At 42.9% G+C, this 25,772-nt stretch overlaps 1 protein-coding gene across 3 annotated transcripts in view; it reads left to right on the plus strand.

The window, feature by feature from the left end:
• Positions 1–15,429, plus strand: part of LOC106563910 (ferroxidase HEPHL1) — an 80,830-nt gene extending 65,401 nt beyond the window's left edge. For all 3 annotated transcript variants that reach the window (XM_045690272.1, XM_045690274.1, XM_045690273.1), the window contains 9 exons: positions 540–756; positions 946–1,085; positions 8,815–8,940; positions 9,523–9,629; positions 9,723–9,960; positions 10,606–10,745; positions 13,920–14,073; positions 14,706–14,720; positions 14,995–15,429. In XM_045690272.1, the coding sequence (XP_045546228.1) occupies positions 540–756; positions 946–1,085; positions 8,815–8,940; positions 9,523–9,629; positions 9,723–9,960; positions 10,606–10,745; positions 13,920–14,073; positions 14,706–14,720; positions 14,995–15,059 (1,202 nt within the window). In that variant the 3' untranslated portion in view covers positions 15,060–15,429. The remainder of the gene's footprint in view (positions 1–539; positions 757–945; positions 1,086–8,814; positions 8,941–9,522; positions 9,630–9,722; positions 9,961–10,605; positions 10,746–13,919; positions 14,074–14,705; positions 14,721–14,994) is intronic.
• The last annotated feature ends 10,343 nt before the right edge of the window (positions 15,430–25,772 follow it).

Here is a 25,772-nt window from a genome sequence, read left to right on the forward strand (position 1 = left end):
TATAGTGACTTCATGTATATAGTGACTTCATGTATATAGTGACTCCATGTATATAGCCTGACTTCACTGTATATAGCCCTGACTTCATGTATATAGTGACTTCATGTATATAGTGACTTCATGTATATAGTGACTTCATGTATATAGTGACTTCATGTATATAGTGACTCCATGTTTCAGATTTAAACTCTGTGATGCTGCTGACGAGGGGAACACTGTTGTCTACATGGACATTAATAATTTGTTTTTCACACCTCTTACCCCTGACCTCTAACCCCTGACCTCTTACCCCTGACCTCTTACCCCTGACCTCTTACCCCTGACGTCTTACCCCTGACGTCTTACCCCTGACCTCTTACCCCTGACCTCTTACCCATGACCTCTTACCCCTGACTTCTTACCCCTGACCTCTTACCCCCGACCTCTTACCCCTGACCTCTAACCCCTGACCTCTAACCCCTGACCTCTAACCCCTGACCTCTAACCCCTGACCTCTAACCCCTGACCTCTTACCCCGGCTTCTTACCCCTGACCTCTAGGTGTATTTGAGGTGAGCTGCAGAGTGACTGACCACTATAATGGAGGGATGAGACAGCAGTACTCTGTGAAGCCCTGCTCCGAGAGCAACGTGAAACACGCTCACTCCCCTGGCTCGTCCGTGGTTCGCTACTTCATCAGCGCAGAGGAGGTGGAGTGGGACTACTCACCTGACCGGGTCTGGGAACTAGAGAAACATCACGCCACAGAGGAGGACAGGTAAGAGAGGGGAAGGAGGGAGAGTGTTTCTGTGTGTCAAATCCAAATCACATTTTATTGGTCACATAAATAGGATTTAGCAGATGTTATTGTGAGTGTAGTGAAATGCTTGTGCGTGTGCGTGTGCGTGTGTGTGTGTGTGTGTGTCATTCATTCATTCATAATTTTGTGTGTGTGTGTGTCCCCCAGTCCAGGCAGTGTATTCGTGGGCAGGGGAGAGAATCGTATTGGTCCACGGTATAAGAAGGCGGTGTATAGACAGTACACTGATGACACCTTCAGGACACAGACGGAACTGCAGCCTGAACAACTGCACCTCGGCATTCTGGGTAGGGTAGTGGGTCCCAATAATATCTCCTTCCTCCTGATGTTTGCACTTGTTCGCTACTTCCAACAAATGTAAAAGTATTGGATTGATGGAAGACATGGGCTATAGTGAGTTTCTATATACCAGTAATTTCCTTTCAAATCCATGAAGCCAGTAGAGGACTGGCCACCCCCTCATAGCCTGGTTCCTCTCTAGGTTTCTTCCTAGGTTCTGGCCTTTCTAGGGATTTGCCTGTTTTGGTTTCTTCCTAGGTTCTGGCCTTTCTAGGATTTTCCCCTCTAGCCTGTCTCTAGGTTTCTTCCTAGGTTCTGCCTTTCTAGGGGTTTTTCCTAGCCACCGTGCTTCTACACCTGCATTGCTTGCTGTTTTGGGGGTTTTAGGCTGGGTTTCTGTACAGCACTTTGTGACATCAGCTGATGTAAGAAGGGCTATATAAATACATTTGATTTGATTTGATGAAGGGAAGTAGCGGTGAAGAAGGCGGGATTAGTGAGACGCATACCATCTCTTTAAAACAGTCACTGAACAAATGAACCTGGCCATTCTGGCAGCTGACCAAATCCCAGCTAGCACATTTGGTTCCTTGGAAGTTGTGGGAACGTATGTTTTTGGTTTCATGTTGGTAGTTTAAAACTGAACGTTTTTAAAACTTTTTTCCTTTTCCCGGGAACGTTTATTTTTAGGTTCTGAGAACGTTTTTACTCTGGATCTTCCCAGTTTTCCTGGGAGTTTTTATTTACGCTCTGAGAACGGACATTTATAGGTTATTTGGAGGGTTTTTGAATAGCTTCCTTGAAGGCGAACACATGGGTTTGTTTTCATCATGTCCGAGGGATTTCTAGGTCAGTGAGATTTTTCAACACGTAATTGGCCACGAAGAGGGCGGGTCTGGGATCCGCGCTCCCAAAACAAAACCCCATATGACGGCTTCCGGTGTAATGAATAAAAAAATTAATGAAATCCTGTGAATTTAAATGAAAATAAAGTGAAACTAAATGTAGTCCTGGTTTGAGGCATTTAGCTAACATCTATGCTATACTGATTATACTATACGGCTCTATGCTATACGGCTCTATGTTATACTGATTATACTATACGGCTCTATGCTATACGGCTCTATGCTATACTGATTATACTATACGGCTCTATGCTATACGGCTCTATGTAATACTGATTATACTATACGGCTCTATACTATACGGCTCTATGCTATACGGCTCTATGCTATACGGCTCTATGTAATACTGATTATACTATACGGCTCTATGCTATACGGCTCTATGCTATACTGATCATACTATACGGCTCTATGCTATACGGCTCTATGTAATACTGATCATACTATGCGTTTTTGGTGCATGGTTCCCTCTAAACTGCCACTGCAGATGGAATATCAGCACAGAGAGAAACACGAGATGGAACTTCGCACATCTTTCTAGAGTCATCCCCTTTAATTAGTTAACACTATGGGCCTTTCGCTCTGCTGTCGGGGGAATCAAAGCAATATTAGGGAGTCATCCCCTTTAATTAGTTAACACTATGGGCGTTTCGCTCTGCTGTCGGGGGAATCAAAGCAATATTAGGGAGTCATCCCCTTTAATTAGTTAACACTATGGGCCTTTCGCTCCGCTGTCGGGGGAATCAAAGCAATATTAGGGAGTCATCCCCTTTAATTAGTTAACACTATGGGCCTTTCGCTCCGCTGTCGGGGGAATCAAAGCAATATTAGGGAGTCATCCCCTTTAATTAGTTAACACTATGGGCCTTTCGCTCCGCTGTCGGGGGAATCAAAGCAATATTAGGGAGTCATCCCCTTTAATTAGTTAACACTATGGGCCTTTCGCTCCGCTGTCGGGGGAATCAAAGCAATATTAGGGAGTCATCCCCTTTAATTAGTTAACACTATGGGCCTTTCGCTCCGCTGTCGGGGGAATCAAAGCAATATTAGGGAGTCATCCCCTTTAATTAGTTAACACTATGGGCCTTTCGCTCCGCTGTCGGGGGAATCAAAGCAATATTAGGGAGTCATCCCCTTTAATTAGTTAACACTATGGGCCTTTCGCTCCGCTGTCGGGGGAATCAAAGCAATATTAGGGAGTCATCCCCTTTAATTAGTTAACACTATGGGCCTTTCGCTCCGCTGTCGGGGGAATCAAAGCAATATTAGGGAGTCATCCCCTTTAATTAGTTAACACTATGGGCCTTTCGCTCCGCTGTCGGGGGAATCAACGCAATATTAGCCGTTTCAATGTAACGTACCGAAACAAAATGAACTACGCAAAACTAACTGCGCCAGAGATTTTCTTGTAGGCAGAGCGCATTGGAGTAGGATTATGTTGCATTAAAAAGTGACTCAGGCCGTACTCTATATGAGCTGCAGTAGGGCCTATGTGCAAATAGACCATTGCAATATATAGATCTGTGCCATTCACTTTGAACTGGGCTGTTTAAAGAGTGAGGCGTCGTGAGTAGATGCGCTTGGTTTGAGATCAAAGCGAGAGCTGCATGTAGCCGCCTGTGTACATTTTGTTCATATTATTTGCTAGTTAGTGAGTTATTAGCCCAGTTAAAGATCATTTGTAGTCAGCAGTGGGGGAGGGATTACTTCCTACAAGAGAACAAAACATGTACATTTCTAGACATCTTTGACAAATAATAGTCGGGTAAAGAGCTTTTTTTTTTTATGTCTTAAAGGGGCAGTGTTGTATTTTGAGACGTATTGAATAAGCGAAGTAGCCAATAGGCAGAAAGTATCATTTGTCTGATACCATGTAATAATGGTATTGGATTAATAATGCATTTTATTTTGTAAAGTGGTTTCTTGCATCAAGCAACACATTTTCAGTCACCACCTTGTCTGAAGGACAAGTTGATCAACAGGTTAATGTCGAGCTCTGCATGCTTTCTTCAAGTCTCATGGAATGTAGGTCTACATTGAACACCACACATTGGCTGCTACTGTAGGCTGAATGATAGAACAGCTATTTCCATGTTAAAATATTATGGGATGCATTTTTCTCCATTGTTTTTGAGGGTAGGCCACTCTGGTAGTCCGACATTATGATCAAATACCCACAGTAGTCTACTTGGCCACTGTTAAAACTGTAACTTAAAGCAAGGTACAGCCTCAGTGTTCACAGTAAAACTGTAACTTAAAGCAGGTACAGCCTCAGTGTTCACAGTAAACGTGTGCCGGAAGTTGCACAGAATTTTCACAATGTTCAAGTTTGCGCTCAGCAGACCTAAAATTTGTGTGTAGATATGGTTGTCCTTCTTCGATACAGCTGGATGTTTTTCAGTGATGTTCCTATCAGCGTATTCATTGATAAATGTTACAAAGTGATATATTTTTTCCAGTCTCTGAAACATCCCGGTGTGGAGCGGCGTTTTTCTGAGCTGGCCTTGTCCCTCCGCTAAGACGGGCATTTTTAAAAAGGAGACAGACACTAACAACACAAATTCCTCTTAGTAAAATTGAAAGAACTGCAATGGTTTCAAAGGATTCCTCTCATCAACACGAATTTGACGATGGTGCATTTTTTTTAACGTGTTTTATTAGCTACATGGTGACATTCAACAAACATGTTTACTACACCTGGAATATAGTGAAGAGAATTCATAACAAAGAGTTGGATTTAGCTAGAAGCTTAGCTACAGCTGATACCAGCATCAAAAGGGCAGATGACAAATAAGATGGCTAACGTAGTAAGTTATTTTTCCTGCAAGCCACCTAGCTAGCTAGCTAACTTTAGTTTATCTTACTGAAACGCATATTGTGTATTGCAGGCTAACGTGCTACTGCGTTACATTGGGGGAAATGAAATTATATTTCTGTTTGCTAATGTTAACTTAGGTAGCAATCTAGGTAGCTAGTCTAGCTAGCTAGCTAAGTTAGCTAAACAAATACCGTTAGCCGAATCTATGATTTTAAAAAGAGAAGATGTTTTACAATCGGAGTTCTATTGTATCTCTGTTGTAAAACCTCTTATCTTTCTAGTCATAGATAAGCCTACTAAACAGCAAGCTACAACGCTAACATTCGGCTATAACTAGAACTGAAAATAGATTTCTGATTCAAATAATATTACTACACAGATCATACACATAAACGTTAGCTAGCGAGCCAGTAATCTAACGTGTCATAGCTAAACTCTTACCCGGATGAAGGCAGACTGGAACCATTTAACTCTGTTTTGTTTGTAGCTACATCTTGTTTGGCCAGCGTTGTGTCAAGTCATTCCGGTTCACACTGAACGTGGCGTGTGCAGAAAGTAGCCTATCATAACTTTTTTTTCAACTGATCTGTAGATTGCGCCTGCTAAATTTAGGGCATCAATGTTGTTGAGAAAAGTAGCAAAACTTTTTGTTTTTACGGAATCATGGCTCTCTCCAGATATATCGTCTCCGTCCATTCAGCCAGCGGGCTTTTCCGTCCATCGCGAGGACAAAAAGAAAGAACTCTCCAGGAACAACAAAGGCCGGAGGGGTTTGTTTTATGACTAACAACTCATGGTGTGATTGTAATAACGTACAGGAAGTCCTTTAGTTCTCCCGATCGAAATAGCTCACCATCAAATGCCGACCGCAGTACCTCCCGAGAGAGAATTATCTTTGGTCATCGTCACTGCCATGTACAGTATATTCACCCCAAGCCGACACAGCAACGGCTCTCAAAGAACTACACTGGACGATGTGAAAACGGGAAACTGCATATCCCGAGGCCGCATTTATTGTAGCTGGGGACTTTAATAAAGGAAATTTGAGGAAAACGCTACCGAAATTCTCTCATCACGTCTCCTGTGCTACATGTGCAAGACGAACTCTGGTTGATTCTATTCTCCCTTCCGGAACAGCTAGAAGGCCCTCCCCCACCCTCCCTTCGGCAAATCAGATCATGCCTCCATTCTTCTCCCCACCTATAGGCTGGGACTTAAACAGGAAGCACCCGTGGTAAGGACTGTTCAACATTAGTCTGACCAATTGGGATCTATACAGAGATACAATTAGCAGCTAGCATGCTACACGATATATATATATAAGAGAAACTAGCATGCTAGGCTAGCAGGCCACAGGGTGTGGGTTGGCATACAGTGAACAGGCAATAGCTGGAGGCTAGAACGCTAGACTAGGCTACAGGCTAGTAGGCCTCAGGCTTATTGGCCAGAATAGCAACATTAGCACCATGGTTATAGGCTAGTGGGTTAGCATGCTATGGCTAACAATGCTAATAAGTGAACAGCAGCCATCTTGGTAGAGGCTAGGGCCCGAATGAAGAAGTGGCCGGGGGTTATGACATCACCGGTCGGCCATTTTAGGTGAGTAACAACAAGAAGGCCTAGCTGGTAGCCATCTTGGGCTACATAACAACAATGAAAGGACTACTCATCGTGTCTTTGTACTGTACCCAGAACTATACCAAGCAGGTAGATAAACCGGTTATGTTACATGAGATTGCAGACAATCCTGACATATGACAACTAATGAAGCATGTATGAGCATGTACTAAAATAGCAATAGCAGCCTATAACGTGTATACAGATGAAATAAACACTAAATGAACACCGGTAGTAAAAAGTACAATGGCGCGCTGAAAGAGGCACTAAACACCAGTCAGGGAGTCCAGAAGAAGGATTGTCCGCGTTGAAAGGGTCCAGGTGTGAGTTGAGGTGTAGGACAGGAGTTTCTAGAGGTCGTCTCAACATGCCCTCCTGGAGACAGGAACAGACTCCAACCCCAGGTTAGGCCACCGATTCGCTGACCAGGTCAGCTGACTCTGTTCCCTGGCAACAAAGGTTTAAAGTGTCATTCTGCAGCAGGACAATAGACGGGTCGGTTTGTTTAGCAACAATAAATACAGTATAGTCTATAGACGGTTGTTTAGCAACAATAAATAAATACAGTTTAGTCTATAGACGGTTGTTTAGCAACAATAAATACAGTATAGTCTATAGACGGTTGTTTAGCAACAATAAATACAGTATAGTCTATTGACGGTTGTTTAGCAACAATAAATAAATACAGTATAGCCTATAGACGGTTGTTTAGCAACAATAAATACAGTATAGCCTATTGACGGTTGTTTAGCAACAATAAATACAGTATAGCCTATAGACGGTTGTTTAGCAACAATAAATACAGTATAGCCTATAAACGGTTGTTTAGCAACAATAAATACAGTATAGTCTATAGACGGTTGTTTAGCAACAATAAATACAGTATAGCCTATAGACGGTTGTTTAGCAACAATAAATACAGTATAGCCTATAGACGGTTGTTTAGCAACAATAAATAAATACAGTATAGCCTATAGACGGTTGTTTAGCAACAATAAATACAGTATAGCCTATAGACGGTTGTTTAGCAACAATAAATACAGTATAGCCTATAGACGGTTGTTTTACAACAATAAATAAATACAGTATAGCCTATAGACGGTTGTTTAGCAACAATAAATACAGTATAGCCTATAGACGGTTGTTTAGCAACAATAAATACAGTATAGCCTATAGACGGTTGTTTAGCAACAATAAATACAGTATAGCCTATAGACGGTTGTTTAGCAACAATAAATACAGTATAGCCTATAGACGGTTGTTTAGATAGCAACTACCTGCCAACCCTAAACTATATTTTGTCCCCAAATGTTTATTGAAAACATAAATACATTTGCACAATGAGCACTTGTTGCCTGTCAAATACATCGTTACCGGTTTTGGTTAGCTAGCTAGCGAATGTTAGCCCATATTAGCGTTAATACGACATCAGTCAAAACTCCTCAAAACAAGACATGGTACACAATAACAGGACACAAACGAGCTTAAAAGATCCACCTACAATTACCTCAGTGGTCAGTTTCTTGTCATTGCCATTCAGAATCATTGGTAGCCTACCTCAGCTGTAAGAAGTCACAAAGTCTCTTAAGTCCCAGGGCCAGAGAGAGGGTTTGAGAAAGGGTTTTCGGCGTAGTACTCACGGGCAATAGTAAGGGTTTTCTCTAAACGTTCTCTAAACGTTGCTAAAGTGGTTCTTGTGGTTTTCATGGAAAGTTTTCTTCATGTTCTGAGAACGTGTTTTAAAAAAAAAATAACATTCTTAGAACACTCTTTGAACGTTACAGACGTTTTCTTGTGGTTTTCATGGAAAGTTTTCTTCATGTTCTGAGAACGTGTTTTAAAAAAAAAAATAACATTCTTAGAACACTCTTTGAACGTTACAGACGTTTTCTTGTGGTTTTAGTGGAAGGTTTTATTAACGTTACCGGAAACATTTGAGAACATGACTTTAGAATAGAATCATGAGGAAACCTGTAGGAAACGTTACGCTGAAATACTGAAATTCCCACAGAAGAACGTTGTTTCTTAACGTTCTCTGAACTATTTGAGAACATTCCCAATGTCAAACCAGTTGGAGAACGTTCCCACAACATTACCAAAATGTTAATTAAATGTAGCCAAACGTTCCGTTAAAGGAATTAAATACAACGAAAATAAAACAACGGTTTTAAAAATAAAAATAGTTTTTTGTTTTTTTTTTGTCTAGTTCCTTAAATGTGCTGAGAACGTTCCAAAGCCAAAAGACTATCCTGCACCGTTCCCAGAAAGTTGTGGAAAGGTTGTAGTCAAAATAACAGCAGGACAACCACGCTCTCACCAAGCTCTAAGAAACATATGGTTCTCAGAACGTTATGCGCTAGCTGGGATTGATATGGTGTTTGTGTGTCGTTCCTACAGGTCCTATAATCAGGGTGGAGGTGGGAGAGGAGGTTTTGATCACCTTTAAGAACAGAGCCAGCCGTCCGTACTCTATACACGCTCACGGAGTGGTCACAACCGACACACACACACCTGTCCAGCCAGGTAAAACACACACACAAACACACTGTCGGCCATACTCTATAGAAACACACAGAGTGGACATCACAGACACACCTGTCCAACCAACAACGGTCCATGTTAGTGTGTGTGTATGCTCCTCCCCTTTTATCTCCTCCTCTTCTCCTCTCCTCCTCCTCTCCTCTCTCCTCTCCTCCTCCTCTCTCCTCTCCCCTCTCCTCTCCTCTCTCCTTTCCTCTCCTCTCCTCCTCTCTCCTCTCCTCCTCCTCTTCTATCCTCCTCTCTCCTTTCCTCCTCTCCTCCTCTCCTCATCTCCTCCTCTCCCCCCTCCCCTCTCCCTTTATCCCCCTCTCATCATCTCCTCCTCTCCCCTGTCTACTCCTCCCCTCTCCTCCTCTCTCATCTCCCCTCTCCCTCTATCCCCCTCTCCCCATCTCCTCTCCTCTTTTCTCCTCCCCTCCCCTCTCATCATCTCCTCCTCTCCCCTGTCCACTCCTCCCCTCTCTTCCTCTATCATCTCCCCTCTCCTCCCCTCTCCCCCTCTACCTCCTCTCCCTCTCCCCCTCTCCTCCTCTCCATCTCTCTCCTCTCCTCTCTCATCCCCAGGTTATATGACAGAGTTCAGGTGGGAGGTCCCAGAGAGCTCTGGTCCAGGAGTCTCTGATCCTAACTGTATCACCTACGCGTACTACTCTACTGTTGACTTCGTCAAGGTGTGTGTGTGTGTGTGTGTGTTTACCTTTAGAACTCCTGAGAATGTGTGTGTCTCTACCTGTATCCAGTAAGCCTCTCTGTCTGTCCTTCAGGATGTGTTCAGTGGTCTTTTGGGCCCCCTGGTGATCTGCAGACAGGGAGTACTGCAGCGTGGAGCTGAGGGGGGGACGAGGAAGAGGAGGGACGTGGAGAGGGAGTTTGCTCTGCTCTTCATGGTGTTTGATGAGAATGAGTCATGGTACCTGGAAGACAACATCAGAACTTATCTCCACACTGACCCCAGTAACTTCACCATGGACGACAACTTTATAGAGAGCAACAAGATGCATGGTGAGGAGGAGGGGAGGGAGAGGAAGGTGTAGGAGGGAGGAGGAGGAGGGGGGAGAGGAGAGGTAGGGAGAGGAGGAGAGGAGGGGGAGAGGGAGGGAGTGGAGGAGAAGAGGGAGGGAGAGGAGGAGGAGGAGAGGATGTGAGGAGAGGGAGGGAGAGGAGGAGAGGATGTGAGGAGAGGGAGGGAGAAGAGAGTTAGAGAGAGGAGGAGGTGAGGAGGGGAGGCGGGAGGGAGGGAGGGAGAAGAAGAACCAAGCTTATAGAGAAGAGAGTGAGTGTGTCCCAATAATCTCTCCTTCCTCCCTAAATTTGCACTTCCCTTCATGGATTTGAAAGGAAATTACAGTATTTTGGAAACTCTTTCTAGCCCATTCCTACACTATTCCAATGCTTTTTAGATTTGTGGAGAGTAGTGAGAGAGGGCACACTTCAGGAGGAAAGATGCATAGTATTATTGGGAACCAACAAAGACAGAGGCTGAAAGAGAGAGGTCATGTTGACTAATGCAGCACTGACACCTGTAATATATTAATATACAGACAGAGGCTGAACGAGAGAGGTCATGTTGACTGCAATGGTATTAAGGAGTAATATTGTGTGTGTGTGTGTGTGTGTGTGTGTGTGTGTGTGTGTGTGTGTGTGTAGGTATAAATGGTAAGCTGTATGGAAACCTCCATGGTCTAACCATGTCTAATGGCCAGACAGTGGACTGGTATCTACTGGGGATGGGCAACGAGGTCGACATACACACCGTCCACTTCCACGCTGAGACCTTCACGTATAAAGTAAGACACTCCTCCTTCTCTTCTTCTTCTCCTTTTCTTCTCTTCTCCTTCCCTTCTTCTCTTCTTCTTCTCCTTTTCTTCTTCTTCTCCTTCTCTTCTTCTCCTTTTCTTCTCTTCTCCTTCCCTTCTTCTCTTCTTCTTCTCTTCTTCTTCTTCTCTTCTTCTCCTCCTTCTCTTCTTCTTCTCCTTCTCTTCTTCTCCTTCTCTTCTTCTCCTTCTCTTCTTCTCCTTCTCTTCTTCTTCTCCTTTTCTTCTTCTCCTTTTCTTCTCCTTCTCTTCTCCTCCTTCTCTTCTTCTTCTTCTTCTCTTCTTCTTATCTTCTTCTTCTCCTTTTCTTCTCCTTCTTCTCCTCGTTCATCGTATTATTATCATTATTCTCCTCATCTTTCTTATTCATCATAATCATTATCACTGGAGTCAGTTTTCCAGTACATTGCCTTAATTCTGTTCTCTCCTCACTTTTATAAAGAAACTGAAAGGCAATAATTCAACCAAATGGCTTGTGACAAATAGATATTATACGTGTATATACTGTACAATGAACAAAAATATAAACGCAACATGCAGCAATTTCAAAGATTTTCATTTCATTAGGCCCTTATCTATGGATTTCACATGACTGGGAATACAGATATGCATCTGTTGATCACAGATACCTTAATAAAAAAGTAGGGGAGTGGATCAGAGAACCAGTCAGTGTCTGGTGTGCAGTGTGACACATCTCCTTCACATAGAGTTGATCAGGTTGTTGATTGTGGCCTGTTGGAATGTTGTTCCACTCCTCTTCAATGGCTGTGTGAAGTTCCTGGATATTGGCGAGAACTGGAACACTCTGTCGTACACGTCGATCCAGAGCATTCCAAACATGCTCAATGGGTGACTTGTCTGGTGAGCGATGTTCCCTCTAAGCTCCTCCAGGAGACACACAGAAGAAGCCCACATAGAGAAGCATGAGATTGACCTTCACTCAACTTTCTAGAGCTTTGTAGAGTCACCAACCGGTCGACGATCTCCAAGGCATTCCTAGTCGATCGCCGAACATTTCTGTAAAAAACCTTGTGTTCCTATTTTGTTTTTATTTTGTCTCGTGTTGTTTGCGGGTAGATGCACCAGATTCAACGGCCCTGCGCACCGGGTAGTAGGCCAACTGTTGCCATTTTGAACCATTTCCTGTGTCTGAAGGTACAATCTCTGCTGGTGGGCCCAAATCAAGTGCATTATAGGCCTTCGCTGGCCAATCGGATGGCTCAGATGACCGCGTCTGCAGTCATGGAAGATAGCTACAGCAAAATTAATGTGAGATTTCAAAACGTTTTAAAACCGTGACTAGAGAGAGAGACGGTCAACGAATACAGAAAAGAGATGCTGTTTTTATGAGTTAGATTAAGTTCTTACTCAGCACTGTCAACACCCTTCCTATTTCCACTCAGCGCTACAACAAGTACTGCGACAGTAATGAATGAGGAAAGGAAAGTGTATCTGTAGGCTAACGTTGTTGTTATTATTAGCTGCTTGGGTCTTTTTTTAATATCGAGGAATATTTTCACATTCTCTGTTCATATAATTCAGTGCGGCTGGCGTTTCACCATCAGCTGGAAGATGGTGTCCCTTTTTTGGTCAGTTGAGGAAAGGGAGACCAGAGAGGGCTTGTTGAGGCAGACCCTCAGTCTGCTGCTGCTCTCTCCCTCCGCTGAGACTGACCATCAGATGCAGGCACCAACAGCCCAGTTAAATACACAATAAATAACTATTTAAATGTTTGCTCACTCAGCTCACAACTAATACAACAATGGATCTATTACCGCTGTGATCATGTAGCCTACCTCAAATGTTGAACTATATGTACTGAACAAAATATATAAACGCGACATACAACAATTTCAAAGAGTTTACTGAGTTAAAGTTCATATAAGGAAATCAGTCAATTAAAATAAATAAATTAGCCTCTAATCTATGGATACCACATGACTGGGCAGGGGCGTAGTCATGGGTGGGACTGGGAGGGCATAGGCCCACCCACTGGGGAGCCAGGCCCAGCCAATCAGAATGAGTTTTTCCCCACAAAAAGGCTTTTTTACAGACTGAAATACTCCTCAGTTTCCTCAGCTGTCCGGGTGGCTGGTCTCAGACGATGCCGCAGGTGAAGAAGCCGGATGTGGAGGTCCTGGGCTGGCGTGGTTACACGTGGTCTGCAGTTGTGAGGCTGGTTGGACGTACTGCCAAATTCTCTAAAACAACGGAGGTGGCTTATGGTAGAGAATTGAACATTAAATTCTCTGGCAACAGCTCTGGTGGACATTCCTGCAGTCAGCATGCCAACTGCACTCTCCCTCAAAACTACAGACATCTGTGGCATTGTGTTGTGTGACAAAACTGCACATTTTAGAGTGGCCTTTTATTGTCCCCAGCACAAGGTGCATCTGTGTAATGATAATGCTGTTTAATCATCTTCTCGAGATGCCACACCTGTCAGGTGGATGGATTATCTTGGCAAAGGAGAAATTCTCACTAACAGGGATTTAAATCAATTAGTGCACACAATTTTAGAGAAATAAGCTTTTTGTGCGAATGGAACATTTCTGGGATCTTTTATTTCAGGTCATGAAACATGGAACCAACACTTCACATGTTGTGTTTTATATTGTTGTTCAGTATACAGTACCAGTCAAAAGTTTGGACACACCTACTCATTTAGGGGTTTTTCTTTATTTTTTACTATTTTCTACATTGTAGAATAATAGTGAAGACATCAAAACTATGAAATAACACATTATGGAATCATGTAGTAACCAAAATAAGTGTTAAACAAATCAAAATATATTTTAGATTCTTCAAAGAAGCCGCCCCTTTTGCCTTGATGACAGCTTTACACACTCTTGGCAAATATACCGTGCGTTATAGGGAAATAATGCACACTCTAGAATGCCCTTCAAGCCAATCAGAAAGGAGTATTTAACAATGCCATGGTATAAATATATATGATAATACAGTAAGTCTATGTATTAACATGATCCTCAGACGGACAGCGTGTTGAACTGTTACCAAGTCCTCCTCTCTCTCTCCCCTGGTGTGTGTGTGTGTGTGTGTGTGTGTGTGTGTGTGTGTGTGTGTGTGTGTGTGTGTGTGTGTGTGTGTGTGTGTGTGTGTGTGTGTGTGTGTGTGTGTGTGTGTCAGACGGACAGTGTGCACCGTGCGGATGTGTTTGACCTGTTCCCGGGGACGTTTCAGACGGTCGAGATGACTGCAGGGAACCCTGGGACATGGCTGTTGCACTGCCACGTCGCCGACCACATCCACGCTGGAATGGAGACCACCTTCACCATCACAGGTAACCACGGAGACCACCTTCAGCACCACAGGACCCAAACCCAGACCTAACTTCCTGAAACCCAGACTGTGTGTGTGTGTGTGTGTCGGTGTTGGTGAGACAGACAGAGTGACAGCCAGAGTGACAGAGTGACAGAGTGACAGAGTGACAGAGTGACAGAGTGAGAGTGACAGAGAGAGAGTGACAGAGAGAGAGTGACAGAGAGAGAGTGACAGAGAGAGAGAGTGACAGAGAGAAGAGTGACAGAGAGAGAGTGACAGAGAGAGAGTGACAGAGAGAGAGAGAGACAGTGACAGACAGAGAGACAGTTAAACCCAGACCTAACTTCCTGAAACCCAGACCGTGTGTGTCGGTGTAGAGGAGTGTCGGTGTAGAGGAGTGTCGGTGTAGAGGAGTGTCGGTGTAGAGGAGTGTCGGTGTGTGTCGGTGAGAGAGTGACAGACAGAGAGAGAGTGACTGACAGAGAGAGAGTGACTGACAGAGAGACAGACAGACAGACAGACAGACAGACAGACAATGACAGACAGACAGACAATGACAGACAGACAGACAATGACAGACAGACAGACAATGACAGACTGTTATGATGTCATCATTGTCTAACAAAGTCTCTTGTTTATCTTTTATTCCAGAGAAAACATCACATGGTGAGTAGACATGAATAAACATGAACCACATTAGAATGACTAGACATGAATAAACATGAACCAGATTAGAATGACTAGACATGAATAAACATGAACCAGATTAGAATGACTAGACATGAATAAACATGAACCAGATTAGAATGACTAGACATTAATAAACATGAACCAGATTAGAACGACTAGACATGAATAAACATGAACCAGATTAGAACGACTAGACATGAATAAACATGAACCAGATTAGAATGACATTGTTTCTCCCCTTCTCCTATAGCACCTGGTGTTGGAGGTTCCATCTCCACTCTGCTACTGCCACTACTACTGGCCATTCTCCACTAGACTACTTGTTGTGTGTGTGTGTGTGTGTGTGTGTGTGTGTGTGTGTGTGTGTTCATATTGCATTATCAGTCAATGTAATTAGCTATCAAACCAATCAGTCCTACAATGGATCAAATGATAATGATTGACAGTTCAATATTACACAGCTTTACCATCCAATCATCCATGTTACAGCTTTATCATAGAATCAGGAAGTAGAATCCTAGAATGGACGTGAACCTTCTTATGATGGCGTCAAAGGTCAGCCATGTTGGTCAGGGAGTTGATCAACCATGGTTTGCCAGCACCGTTATAATTTATTGTATAAAGCAATGAATTTGAAGAATTTGCCTGCACTGTATACAGTGCATTCGGTAAGTATTCAGACCCCTTGACTTTTTCCCCAAATTTTTTAAAATGTTTGCAGCCTTATTCTTATGTTGATTCAATTGCTTTTTTCCCCTCATCAATCTACACACAATGCCTCATAATGACATCACAATGCCTCAGAATGACATCACAATGCCTCATAATGACATCACAATGCCTCATAATGACATCACAATGCCTCATAATGACAAAGCAAAATCAGGTTTTTAGGAATGTTTGCAAATGTATATAAAAAAATACGTACATTTCACATTTATACATTTACAAAAGTATTCAGACCCTTTACTCAGTACTTTTTTGAAGCACCTTTGGCAGCGATTACAACCTTGAGTCTTTTTGGGTATGACGCTACAAGCTTGGCACGCCTGTATTTGGGGAGTTTCTCCCATTCTTCTCTGCAGATCCTCTCAAGCTCTGTCAGGTTGGATGGGGAGCGTTGCTTCACAGCTATTTTCAGGTCTCTCCAGAGCTGTTCGATCGGGTTCAAGTCTGGGCTCTGGCTGGGCCACTCAAGGACATTCAGAGACTTGTCCCGATGCCACTCCTGCGTTGTCTTGGCTGTATGCTTAGGGTCGTTGTCCTGTTGGAAGGTAAACCTTCGTCCCAGTCTGGAGCAGATTTTCATTATGAATCTCTCTGTACTTTTCTTCGTTAATCTTTCCCTCGATCCTGACTAGTCTCCCAGTCCCTGTTGGTGCCTCCATCATGCTTCATCCAACCTGGCACCATCGTAGGGATGGTGCCAGGTTTCCTCCAGACATGAAGCTTGCCATTCAGGCCAAAGAGTTCAATTGCATCAGACCAGAAAATGTTGTTTCTTTAGTCCTTCAGCTGCCTTTTGGCAAACTCCAACTCTGTCTGGCCACTCTATCATAAAGGCTTGATTGGTGGAGTGCTGCAGATGGTTGTCCTTCTGGAAGGTTCTGCCATCTCCACAGAGGAAGTCTGGAGCTCTGTCAGAGTGACCATCAGGTTCTTGGTCACCTCCCTGACCAAGGCCCTTCTCCCCCGATTGCTCAGTTTGGCCGGGCGGCCAGCTCTAAGAAGAGTCTTGGTGGTTCCAAACTTCTTCCATTTAAGAATGATGGAGGCCACTGTGTTCTTGGGGACCTTCAATGCTGCAGCCATTTTTTGGTACCCTTCCCCAGATCTGTGCCTCGACACAATCCTGTCTTGGAGCTCTCCGGACAATTCCTTCACCATCATGACATGGTTTTTGCTCTGACATGCACTGTCAACTGTGGGACCTTATATAGACAGGTGTGTGCCTTTCCAAATCATGTCCAATCAATTGAATTTACCACAGGTGGACTCCAATCAAGTTGTAGAAACATCGCCTCCCTACCTCTGAGGAAGCACAGTTCCCGCTCAGCCCAGTCAAAACTGTTCGCTGCTCTGGCACCCCAATGGTGGAACAAGCTCCCTCACGACGCCAGGACAGCGGAGTCAATCACCACCTTCCGGAGACACCTGAAACCCCACCTCTTCAAGGAATACCTGGGATAGGATAAGGTAATCCTTCTAACCCCCCCCCCTTAAAAGATTTAGATGCACTATTGTAAAGTGGTTGTTCCACTGGATATTATAGGTGAATGCACCAATTTGTAAGTCGCTCTGGATAAGAGCGTCTGCTAAATGACTAAAATGTAATGTAAATGTAAGGATGATCAATGGAAACAGGATGGATCTGAGCTAAATTTCGAGTCTCATAGTAAAGGGTCTGAATACTTCTGTAATTAACGTGTATATATGTTTTTTATTTGTAATAAATTAGCAAACATTTCTAAAAACCTGTTTTCGTTTTTCGTTTTGTCATGGGGTATTTTATCAGTTTTAGAATAGGGCTGTAATAGAAAATAAAATTGGAAAAAGGGAAGGGGTCATAATACTTTCTGAATGCACTGCATTTGTTAGCTCGCTAGCTAACCAGTTGTAGAGTAATGATTCCATTAACTGTATGTGTTAGCTCGCTAGCTAATCAGTTGTAGAGTAATGACTCCATTAACTGTATGTGTTAGCGCGCTAGCTAACCAGTTGTAGAGGAATGATTCCATTAACTGTATGTGTTAGCTCGCTAGCTAATCAGTTGTAGAGTAATGACTCCATTAACTGTATGTGTTAGCGCGCTAGCTAATCAGTTGTAGAGGAATGATTCCATGAACTGTATGTGTTAGCGCGCTAGCTAATCAGTTGTAGAGGAATGATTCCATTAACTGTATGTGTTAGCTCGCTAGCTAATCAGTTGTAGAGTAATGACTCCATTAACTGTATGTGTTAGCGCGCTAGCTAATCAGTTGTAGAGGAATGATTCCATGAACTGTATGTGTTAGCGCGCTAGCTAATCAGTTGTAGAGGAATGATTCCATTAACTGTATGTGTTAGCGCGCTAGCTAATCAGTTGTAGAGGAATGATTCCATTAACTGTATGTGTTAGCGCGCTAGCTAATCAGTTGATGATCGGACTTAGACAAGTATTGTATCATATGCCACTTACAGATTTCCAAGAAAACAACAATTAAGACATTTATGGTCTCTTTACATATTGGTATAAAACCTGTAAACTGTTTTAGGCTGACAATAATTCTATTACACAATTTCTGATTTATCACATGCCTTACTTTTATTTTCCTGCATAATTAAAATAAAGATTATGCCTCTACTGCCATTCATTACAATTACAACTACTTTGGATTTCTCCCTGACCAACATGGCTGCCATTTATTACAATTACAACTACTTTGGATTTCTCCCTGACCAACATGGCTGCCATTTATTACAATTACAACTACTTTGGATTTCTCCCTGACCAACATGGCTGCCATTTATTACAATTACAACTACTTTGGATTTCTCCCTGACCAACATGGCTGCCATTCATTACAATTACAACTACTTTGGATTTCTCCCTGACCAACATGGCTGCCATTTTCACCGCATTCTGGAACTTTGAGGGCTTATGACATCGCCCCTCTGGTAATTGAATAGAATCTCTGTGGTTTTATTCCCCAAGTCGTCATTTTATCTGTTCAATAGTCTGCTTCAGAACCTGTCTACTGTATACTGTCCAAACTTGAATATATACTGCTGCACTGTTTGATTGATTGCACTCGTTGTCCGTTGCAACGAGGAGGAAATAGAATGTAAAATGACTACTGTACCAAATATATTTTGTTTAAGTCTGTGAACAATAAAACTGCTTTGATAACGTACGATAATGTTTCAATGTTGAGCGTGTATTAAATGTGTGTTGTTTATAAAACACCCGACTGTAATATAACCCCCCAGGACTACAGGTCGTAACCACGGTAACCCTAACCGAGACTATAGGTGGTAACCATAACCTGCTAGACTACGGGTCGTAACCATGGTAACCCTGACCCAAGACTACATGCCGTAACCATGGTAACCCCAAGACTATAGGTGGTAACCATGGTAACCCTAACCTGCTAGACTACATGCCGTAACCATGGTAACCCCAACCCCCAGACTACAGGTGGTAACCATGGTAACCATAACCCTAATTTACTAGACTACCTGTAGAAATGCTGACCCGTTGTTGCCTCTTGACTTTTCCACTTCACAATAACAGCACCTACAGTCGACCAGGGCAGCTCTAGCAGGGCAGAAATTTGACAAACTGACTTGTTGGAAAGGTGGCATCCTATAATGGTGTCACGTTGAAAGTCACTGAGATCTTCAGTACGGGGCCGTTCTACTACCAGTGTTTGTCTATGGAGATTGCATGGCTGTTTACTAGATTTTTTTTCGACAGCCTTTTTAGGCCCTAACATGTGTTTATTATGATCAAGTTCAAACCCCACCGTTAATTATTTTAAAGTTAGCTACAGTTGGTAGAGCATGGTGTTTGCAACGCCAGGGTTGTGGGTTCGATTCCCACGGGGGACCAGTACGGGAAGAAAAAAAAAAAATGTATGAAATGTATACATTCACTACTGTAAGTCGCTCTGGATAAGTGCGTCTGCTAAAATGACCCAAAAAATTAAAAAATAAAAAGATATATAATTAATTGTTATTCATTCTGACTACTACATTTCACGTATGGCCGCGTGCTGACACAGACCAATCACAGGTCAGCTACGAGGAGTCTCCGGGTCGACTCTCAGGCAGGATGAAAACGACTACATCGACCATGATCCTTTGCCAGTTACGGCCACTTTCACCATGTTCCTTAACGATTTTGTTGTTGCCGTTCAGCCCCATCAAAGATTATGGATATACTGACAAGATACATGTCTCTCCGCCCTAACAAGGGGAATCGTTGTCCACAAAGACGCGCGGCGGTCTGTCTAGCACCCGCCTATCCTTTCTTTGGATTGGTGGATACATCTCATTATTGTAATTAAAAAAATATATATATATATTGGCGATGAGAGATGCTATCTATCCTTAAACCATGAATATGCATAGCCATCTCGAGACAACTCCGAGTTCAGTCATAATAATACCCATAAAACCTAGAGGTCAAACAGAGAAATGGTTCCAATCGTTTTTCCACCATTCATTTTTCCCATAAGAGGATTTTTGAAACAAATGAGTGCTGTGTTTTGTGTAGGCTTACCCTGACGTGGCGTTTTGATAACCGTGTAAATCTCTCTCAGACAAAGTGACTTTTAGCGATATATTTGCCTGTATTTACCCCCTCAAAAAATGAAATGCTAATTAGCTGCTAATGTGGCTATCATACAGAACTACAAATACCATGGTGCTCAGGATGAGCCTGTCAAATCGAGGCAAAGGTAAGAATCTCTGGATTAACTATCTAATCTAAATTCCTTAAATTTACAATTTGTGAACCGTCTTGGGAAAGTTTTAAATGTACACAATACCTGTTAGCAAAGGTGTCAGTTAAAGATGACGTGCAGGAGCATGCTGGGATTTGTAGTCTTGCATGACATCTACTTTGATGCTAGTTAGCATTTTAGAATCTCAGGAGTAAATAGAGACGAATATATTGATAAAAGTCACCTTGGTCCGAGAGAGATTTACATGGTTATCAAAACGTCACGCCAGGGTAAACCTACAAGAAACACTGCCCTTATTTTAGGTGTTTCTAGAATTCCCTATGTGGAAAAATGAATGGTGGAAAAACAACTGGAACCAATTTCCTGTTTGACCCCTAGGTTTTATGGGTATTATGACATGTCCATTGTGGGGCTCTATGTCTATGGTTGAAATAGAGTTGAGGTATTCAAACCGTGGCTGCTCCAGGCCCGTTGGCACATTTGTATGTGTGTACGTGTGTCTGTCACCTGCAGCCTTGGTACAGGTGACAGAAGTCAGTAAGAGTATTGATGAAAGCATCATTACATCACCTTTAGTGCTGACCTCACTGACTGACTGAGGTCCTAGGAAGGTCATCTGCTTTGTAGGAGCAGCAGAGACATCTAGGCTACAGCTGAGGTGGAAAACAGCCTGTTAGATTCCGTTATTAGACCGGTCGATGACAGGAAAGACCTTTAAACAAAAACACTGATAAACATCCTTTTATTTTCAGAATATAGAACTCTGGATCAGAGCGATTGGTCTACAGACTCTAGAGTGATGTGCAGCCTGCTATAAGGCCACATTGGTCTAGAGTGATGTGTAGCCTGCTATAAGGCCACATTGGTCTAGAGTGATGTGCAGCCTGCTATAAGGCCACATTGGTCTAGAGTGATGTGCAGCCTGCTATAAGGCCACATTGGTCTAGAGTGATGTGCAGCCTGCTATAAGGCCACATTGGTCTAGAGTGATGTGTAGCCTGCTATAAGGCCACATTGGTCTAGAGTGATGTGCAGCCTGCTATAAGGCCACATTGGTCTAGAGTGATGTGTAGCCTGCTATAAGGCCACATTGGTCTAGAGTGATGTGTAGCCTGCTATAAGGCCACATTGGTATAGAGTGATGTGTAGCCTGCTATAAGGCCACATTGGTATAGAGTGATGTGTAGCCTGCTATAAGGCCACATTGGTCTAGAGTGATGTGTAGCCTGCTATAAGGCCACATTGGTATAGAGTGATGTGTAGCCTGCTATAAGGCCACATTGGTCTAGAGTGATGTGTAGCCTGCTATAAGGCCACATTGGTCTAGAGTGATGTGTAGCCTGCTATAAGGCCACATTGGTCTAGAGTGATGTGTAGCCTGCTATAAGGCCACATTGGTCTAGAGTGATGTGCAGCCTGCTATAAGGCCACATTGGTCTAGAGTGATGTGTAGCCTGCTATAAGGCCACATTGGTCTAGAGTGATGTGTAGCCTGCTATAAGGCCACATTGGTCTAGAGTGATGTGTAGCCTGCTATAAGGCCACATTGGTCTAGAGTGATGTGTAGCCTGCTATAAGGCCACATTGGTCTAGAGTGATGTGTAGCCTGCTATAAGGCCACATTGGTATAGAGTGATGTGTAGCCTGCTATAAGGCCACATTGGTCTAGAGTGATGTGCAGCCTGCTATAAGGCCACATTGGTCTAGAGTGATGTGTAGCCTGCTATAAGGCCACATTGGTCTAGAGTGATGTGTAGCCTGCTATAAGGCCACATTGGTCTAGAGTGATGTGTAGCCTGCTATAAGGCCACATTGGTCTAGAGTGATGTGTAGCCTGCTATAAGGCCACATTGGTCTAGAGTGATGTGTAGCCTGCTATAAGGCCACATTGGTCTAGAGTGATGTGTAGCCTGCTATAAGGCCACATTGGTCTAGAGTGATGTGTAGCCTGCTATAAGGCCACATTGGTATAGAGTGATGTGTAGCCTGCTATAAGGCCACATTGGTCTAGAGTGATGTGTAGCCTGCTATAAGGCCACATTGGTCTAGAGTGATGTGTAGCCTGCTATAAGGCCACATTGGTCTAGAGTGATGTGTAGCCTGCTATAAGGCCACATTGGTCTAGAGTGATGTGCAGCCTGCTATAAGGCCACATTGGTATCAGACTCTAGAGTGATGTGCAGCCTGCTATAAGGCCACATTGGTCTAGAGTGATGTGTAGCCTGCTATAAGGCCACATTGGTCTAGAGTGATGTGTAGCCTGCTATAAGGCCACATTGGTCTACAGAGTGATGTGTAGCCTGCTATAAGGCCACATTGGTCTAGAGTGATGTGTAGCCTGCTATAAGGCCACATTGGTCTAGAGTGATGTGTAGCCTGCTATAAGGCCACATTGGTCTACAGACTCTAGAGTGATGTGCCTGCTATAGGTTAGCAGGGTCTCTAACATAACTAGGTCAGGGTCTGTCCGGGGGCCAGGGTTGACTGACCGGTCCTAAATATGACTGAGAGATGTTAGACCCTCTCAGGTTTAATGCTGGCATCGCCAGAGAGAGGCCAAGAGACCCTGGGGCTGGTGGTCTGAGTCTCGTCTGCCTGCCTGCCTGCCAGAGAGAGAGAGAGAGAGAGAGAGAGAGAGGGGAGTTCTGGGTAACTCAAGGGGATGTACTATATACTGTGTTTATGATATATTGTCGTGTATCATAATAACATTGGGGTGGTAATATTTTATTAATACTATTGTTAGTGTAGCCTGCTATCATCCCACTAGGTGTAACATGTGTTAAAGACATGGACAATACTTTCTAAGACTTGAGCTGTGCCAGATTGTCTCCCTAAAAAAAAAAAAAATGGAACCAATAGAATAGTCCCAAAAGAGTAAACTCCCTGTTAAATCAGGGCCAGGTTTGATTCATAAAGTTGTATATGGTGGTTGGGCTGTAAAGGATTGGTACACCTACTGTAATATACATATGGTATCAAAGCAAGTACTGTGTAATGACACACGGTAAAATACCGTAAAATGTATTGTATTGTACTGTAAAAAATGTCAACGCTACCGTAATAGCAATGAATGAATGAAATGAATTGAGTTGGAGGGGTTTGTATTTCACAGTATTTTACTGTAATTATATGGGATTGGTGATAGCATGTTGGCTGCTAGGTAAAGTGTTTTCCACATTATAGCATATTAATGAATATTTGGTGTTTTATATCACTTGGATGACTAGAAACCTTCACAAAGTCTTCCAAACTGCCAGCGACGACTACACGGTAAAACAGACCAAAAGGACAGAGCAAAATGCTCGCTCATTTAAGGTTTAAGACTTGCTGCCACTCCAATCTGTCCCCCCTGTACATTTGAAATTGATGGGGCACTATAACAACGTAGGAGTTAAAATGGTAACTGCATTCTCACTCAACGGGTGTAACAAATATAGCCTCTTGTAAGGCTCGCCTCAAAATATGTTTTAACGAGCCAGAAACAACAATACCATGCGCCCAATAGTGATCAAAATGCTATTGGTGTTTCAAAGATACAGTACGGTACTGTATTCTTGGGGGTTGGAATTACAGTACCATTTAAAATACAGCAATTATTTTCACAGCAAAAAACATTTTCTCACAATGCACAATCATTTACAGTATGCTGCAATAAAACGTTTTGAGTATTTTACTGTTGATAATACAAAAGTTTACTGTATAATTTACCGTTTTCAGTTACAGGGGTAGGCCTACCCACGTTACGCCTGACCTATGAACCGGTTCATAGATTCACTGAAGGAGATAAACACATTATATTACACTGTGATTGAATATCATTATAATGTATCATATTGTATATTGCTCATATGTAAAGTCATTGTACCATAGGAAATGTATTGGTGAGTAAAGTCATTGTACCATAGGAAATGTATTGGTGAGTAAAGTCATTGTACCATAGGAAATGTATTGGTGAGTAAAGTCATTGTACCATAGGAAATGTATTGGTGAGTAAAGTCATGCTTAAAGAGCCAGTAGTTAATCTGATGTCACAACAATAGGAAACAGATTTAACCTACTATGGTCACGGAGGATTAGGTTGTTTTTAACTGAAATATGATATTCAGAATTTTACTTGTCACCGAGTTGCCTGTAAGCTACTGTCAAATTCACAGTAACCCCTTTACAGTGTTGTGTGTGTGTGGGTGATAGACAAACACAGAGACAGAGAGAGAGTGTGAGAGAGAGACAGACACAGAGAGAGAGTGTGAGAGAGTGGGGGCAGAGAGAAAGACACAGAGACAGAGAGGGGGCAGAGAGAGACAGAGAGAGAGAGAGAGAGAGACAGAGAGAGAGTGTGAGAGAGAGATAGCAGAGACACACAGAGAGAGAGAGAGAGCAGAGAGAGAGAGGCAGAGAGACAGACACAGGGATAGGGAGACAGAGAGAGGGGGCAGAGAGACAGAGAGAGTGTGAGAGAGACATAGCAGAGAGACAGACACAGAGAGAGAGAGACAGAGAGAGGGAGCAGAGAGAGAGAGACACAGAGACAGAGAGAGAGTATTAATTTCTATGCCTAATTTTCTGCATTCTCAAGAACTTTCGGCCTGTAGTCCGTCAATAATCCAAATTCATAACCTTGTTGTTGAGTTGTTTTTGAACTGTAGTAGCCTATAGCCTAACCTTTTGTTGATATTTTTTTTTTTACCTAAACCTTGTTGACCAGCTTGTTTTTCAGCTCATATCTGGGGTTTTGTAATAGCTCAGACACACCGGTAGGATTGTCAGATGTTTGACTGCCGACTTAACACAGCAAAGGTCTAGAAGTCGTCAGCCACTCAGTCTTGTTAAAATATTCCAAACCAGTAGGCGTTAGTAGTGTTATTTGGCAATGCATTTCTGTGTGTGTGGTCTTCCTTATGGTCTAGTCCAACTATTCCCAAACTGGGGTACGCGTAATGCCGTCGGGGGTACGCGTAATAAAAATGTGATTCATATTAAAAAATATATATATATATATTATTTTTCATTTTATTTACTTTTTACATGTTTTTCCTTCACATTTTTCAAACTGTCCATTTATATTTTCCAACGGGGCTATACATTTGGGTGATGTTTTTTTCTCGCCTGTGTAGTCTTGTTTCACTGCCAAAAATAAAATTAATCCATCTAGTGTTCAGCGAAATAACAACACAATGTCAAATACAGGCAGCCTAGTCAAATAATTAACATCCAATCACATTAACCGTTACTCTCTCGCGGGAATTCCACTAACGGTCCGTATGTAGCCAAACGTAGCTGCTGCTCATGTTGGTATCTGTACTGATGGAGCAAAAGCCATGACAGGGAGACATAGTGGAGTGGTAACACGCCTGCAAGCAGTTGCTCCCGACGCCACTTGGGTCCACTGCAGCATCCACCGAGAGGCTCTCGCTGCCAAGGGAATGCCTGACAGCTTGAAAGACGTTTTGGACACAACAGTGAAAATGTTTAACTTTGTTAAAGCAAAAGGCCCCTGAACTCTCGTGTATTTTCTGCATTATGTAACGATATGGGCAGCGACCATGTAACGCTTTTACAACATACAGGAAGTGCGCTG

The sequence above is a fragment of the Salmo salar genome, chromosome ssa11, assembly GCF_905237065.1.
Source record: "Salmo salar chromosome ssa11, Ssal_v3.1, whole genome shotgun sequence".
Lineage (NCBI taxonomy): Eukaryota > Metazoa > Chordata > Actinopteri > Salmoniformes > Salmonidae > Salmo > Salmo salar.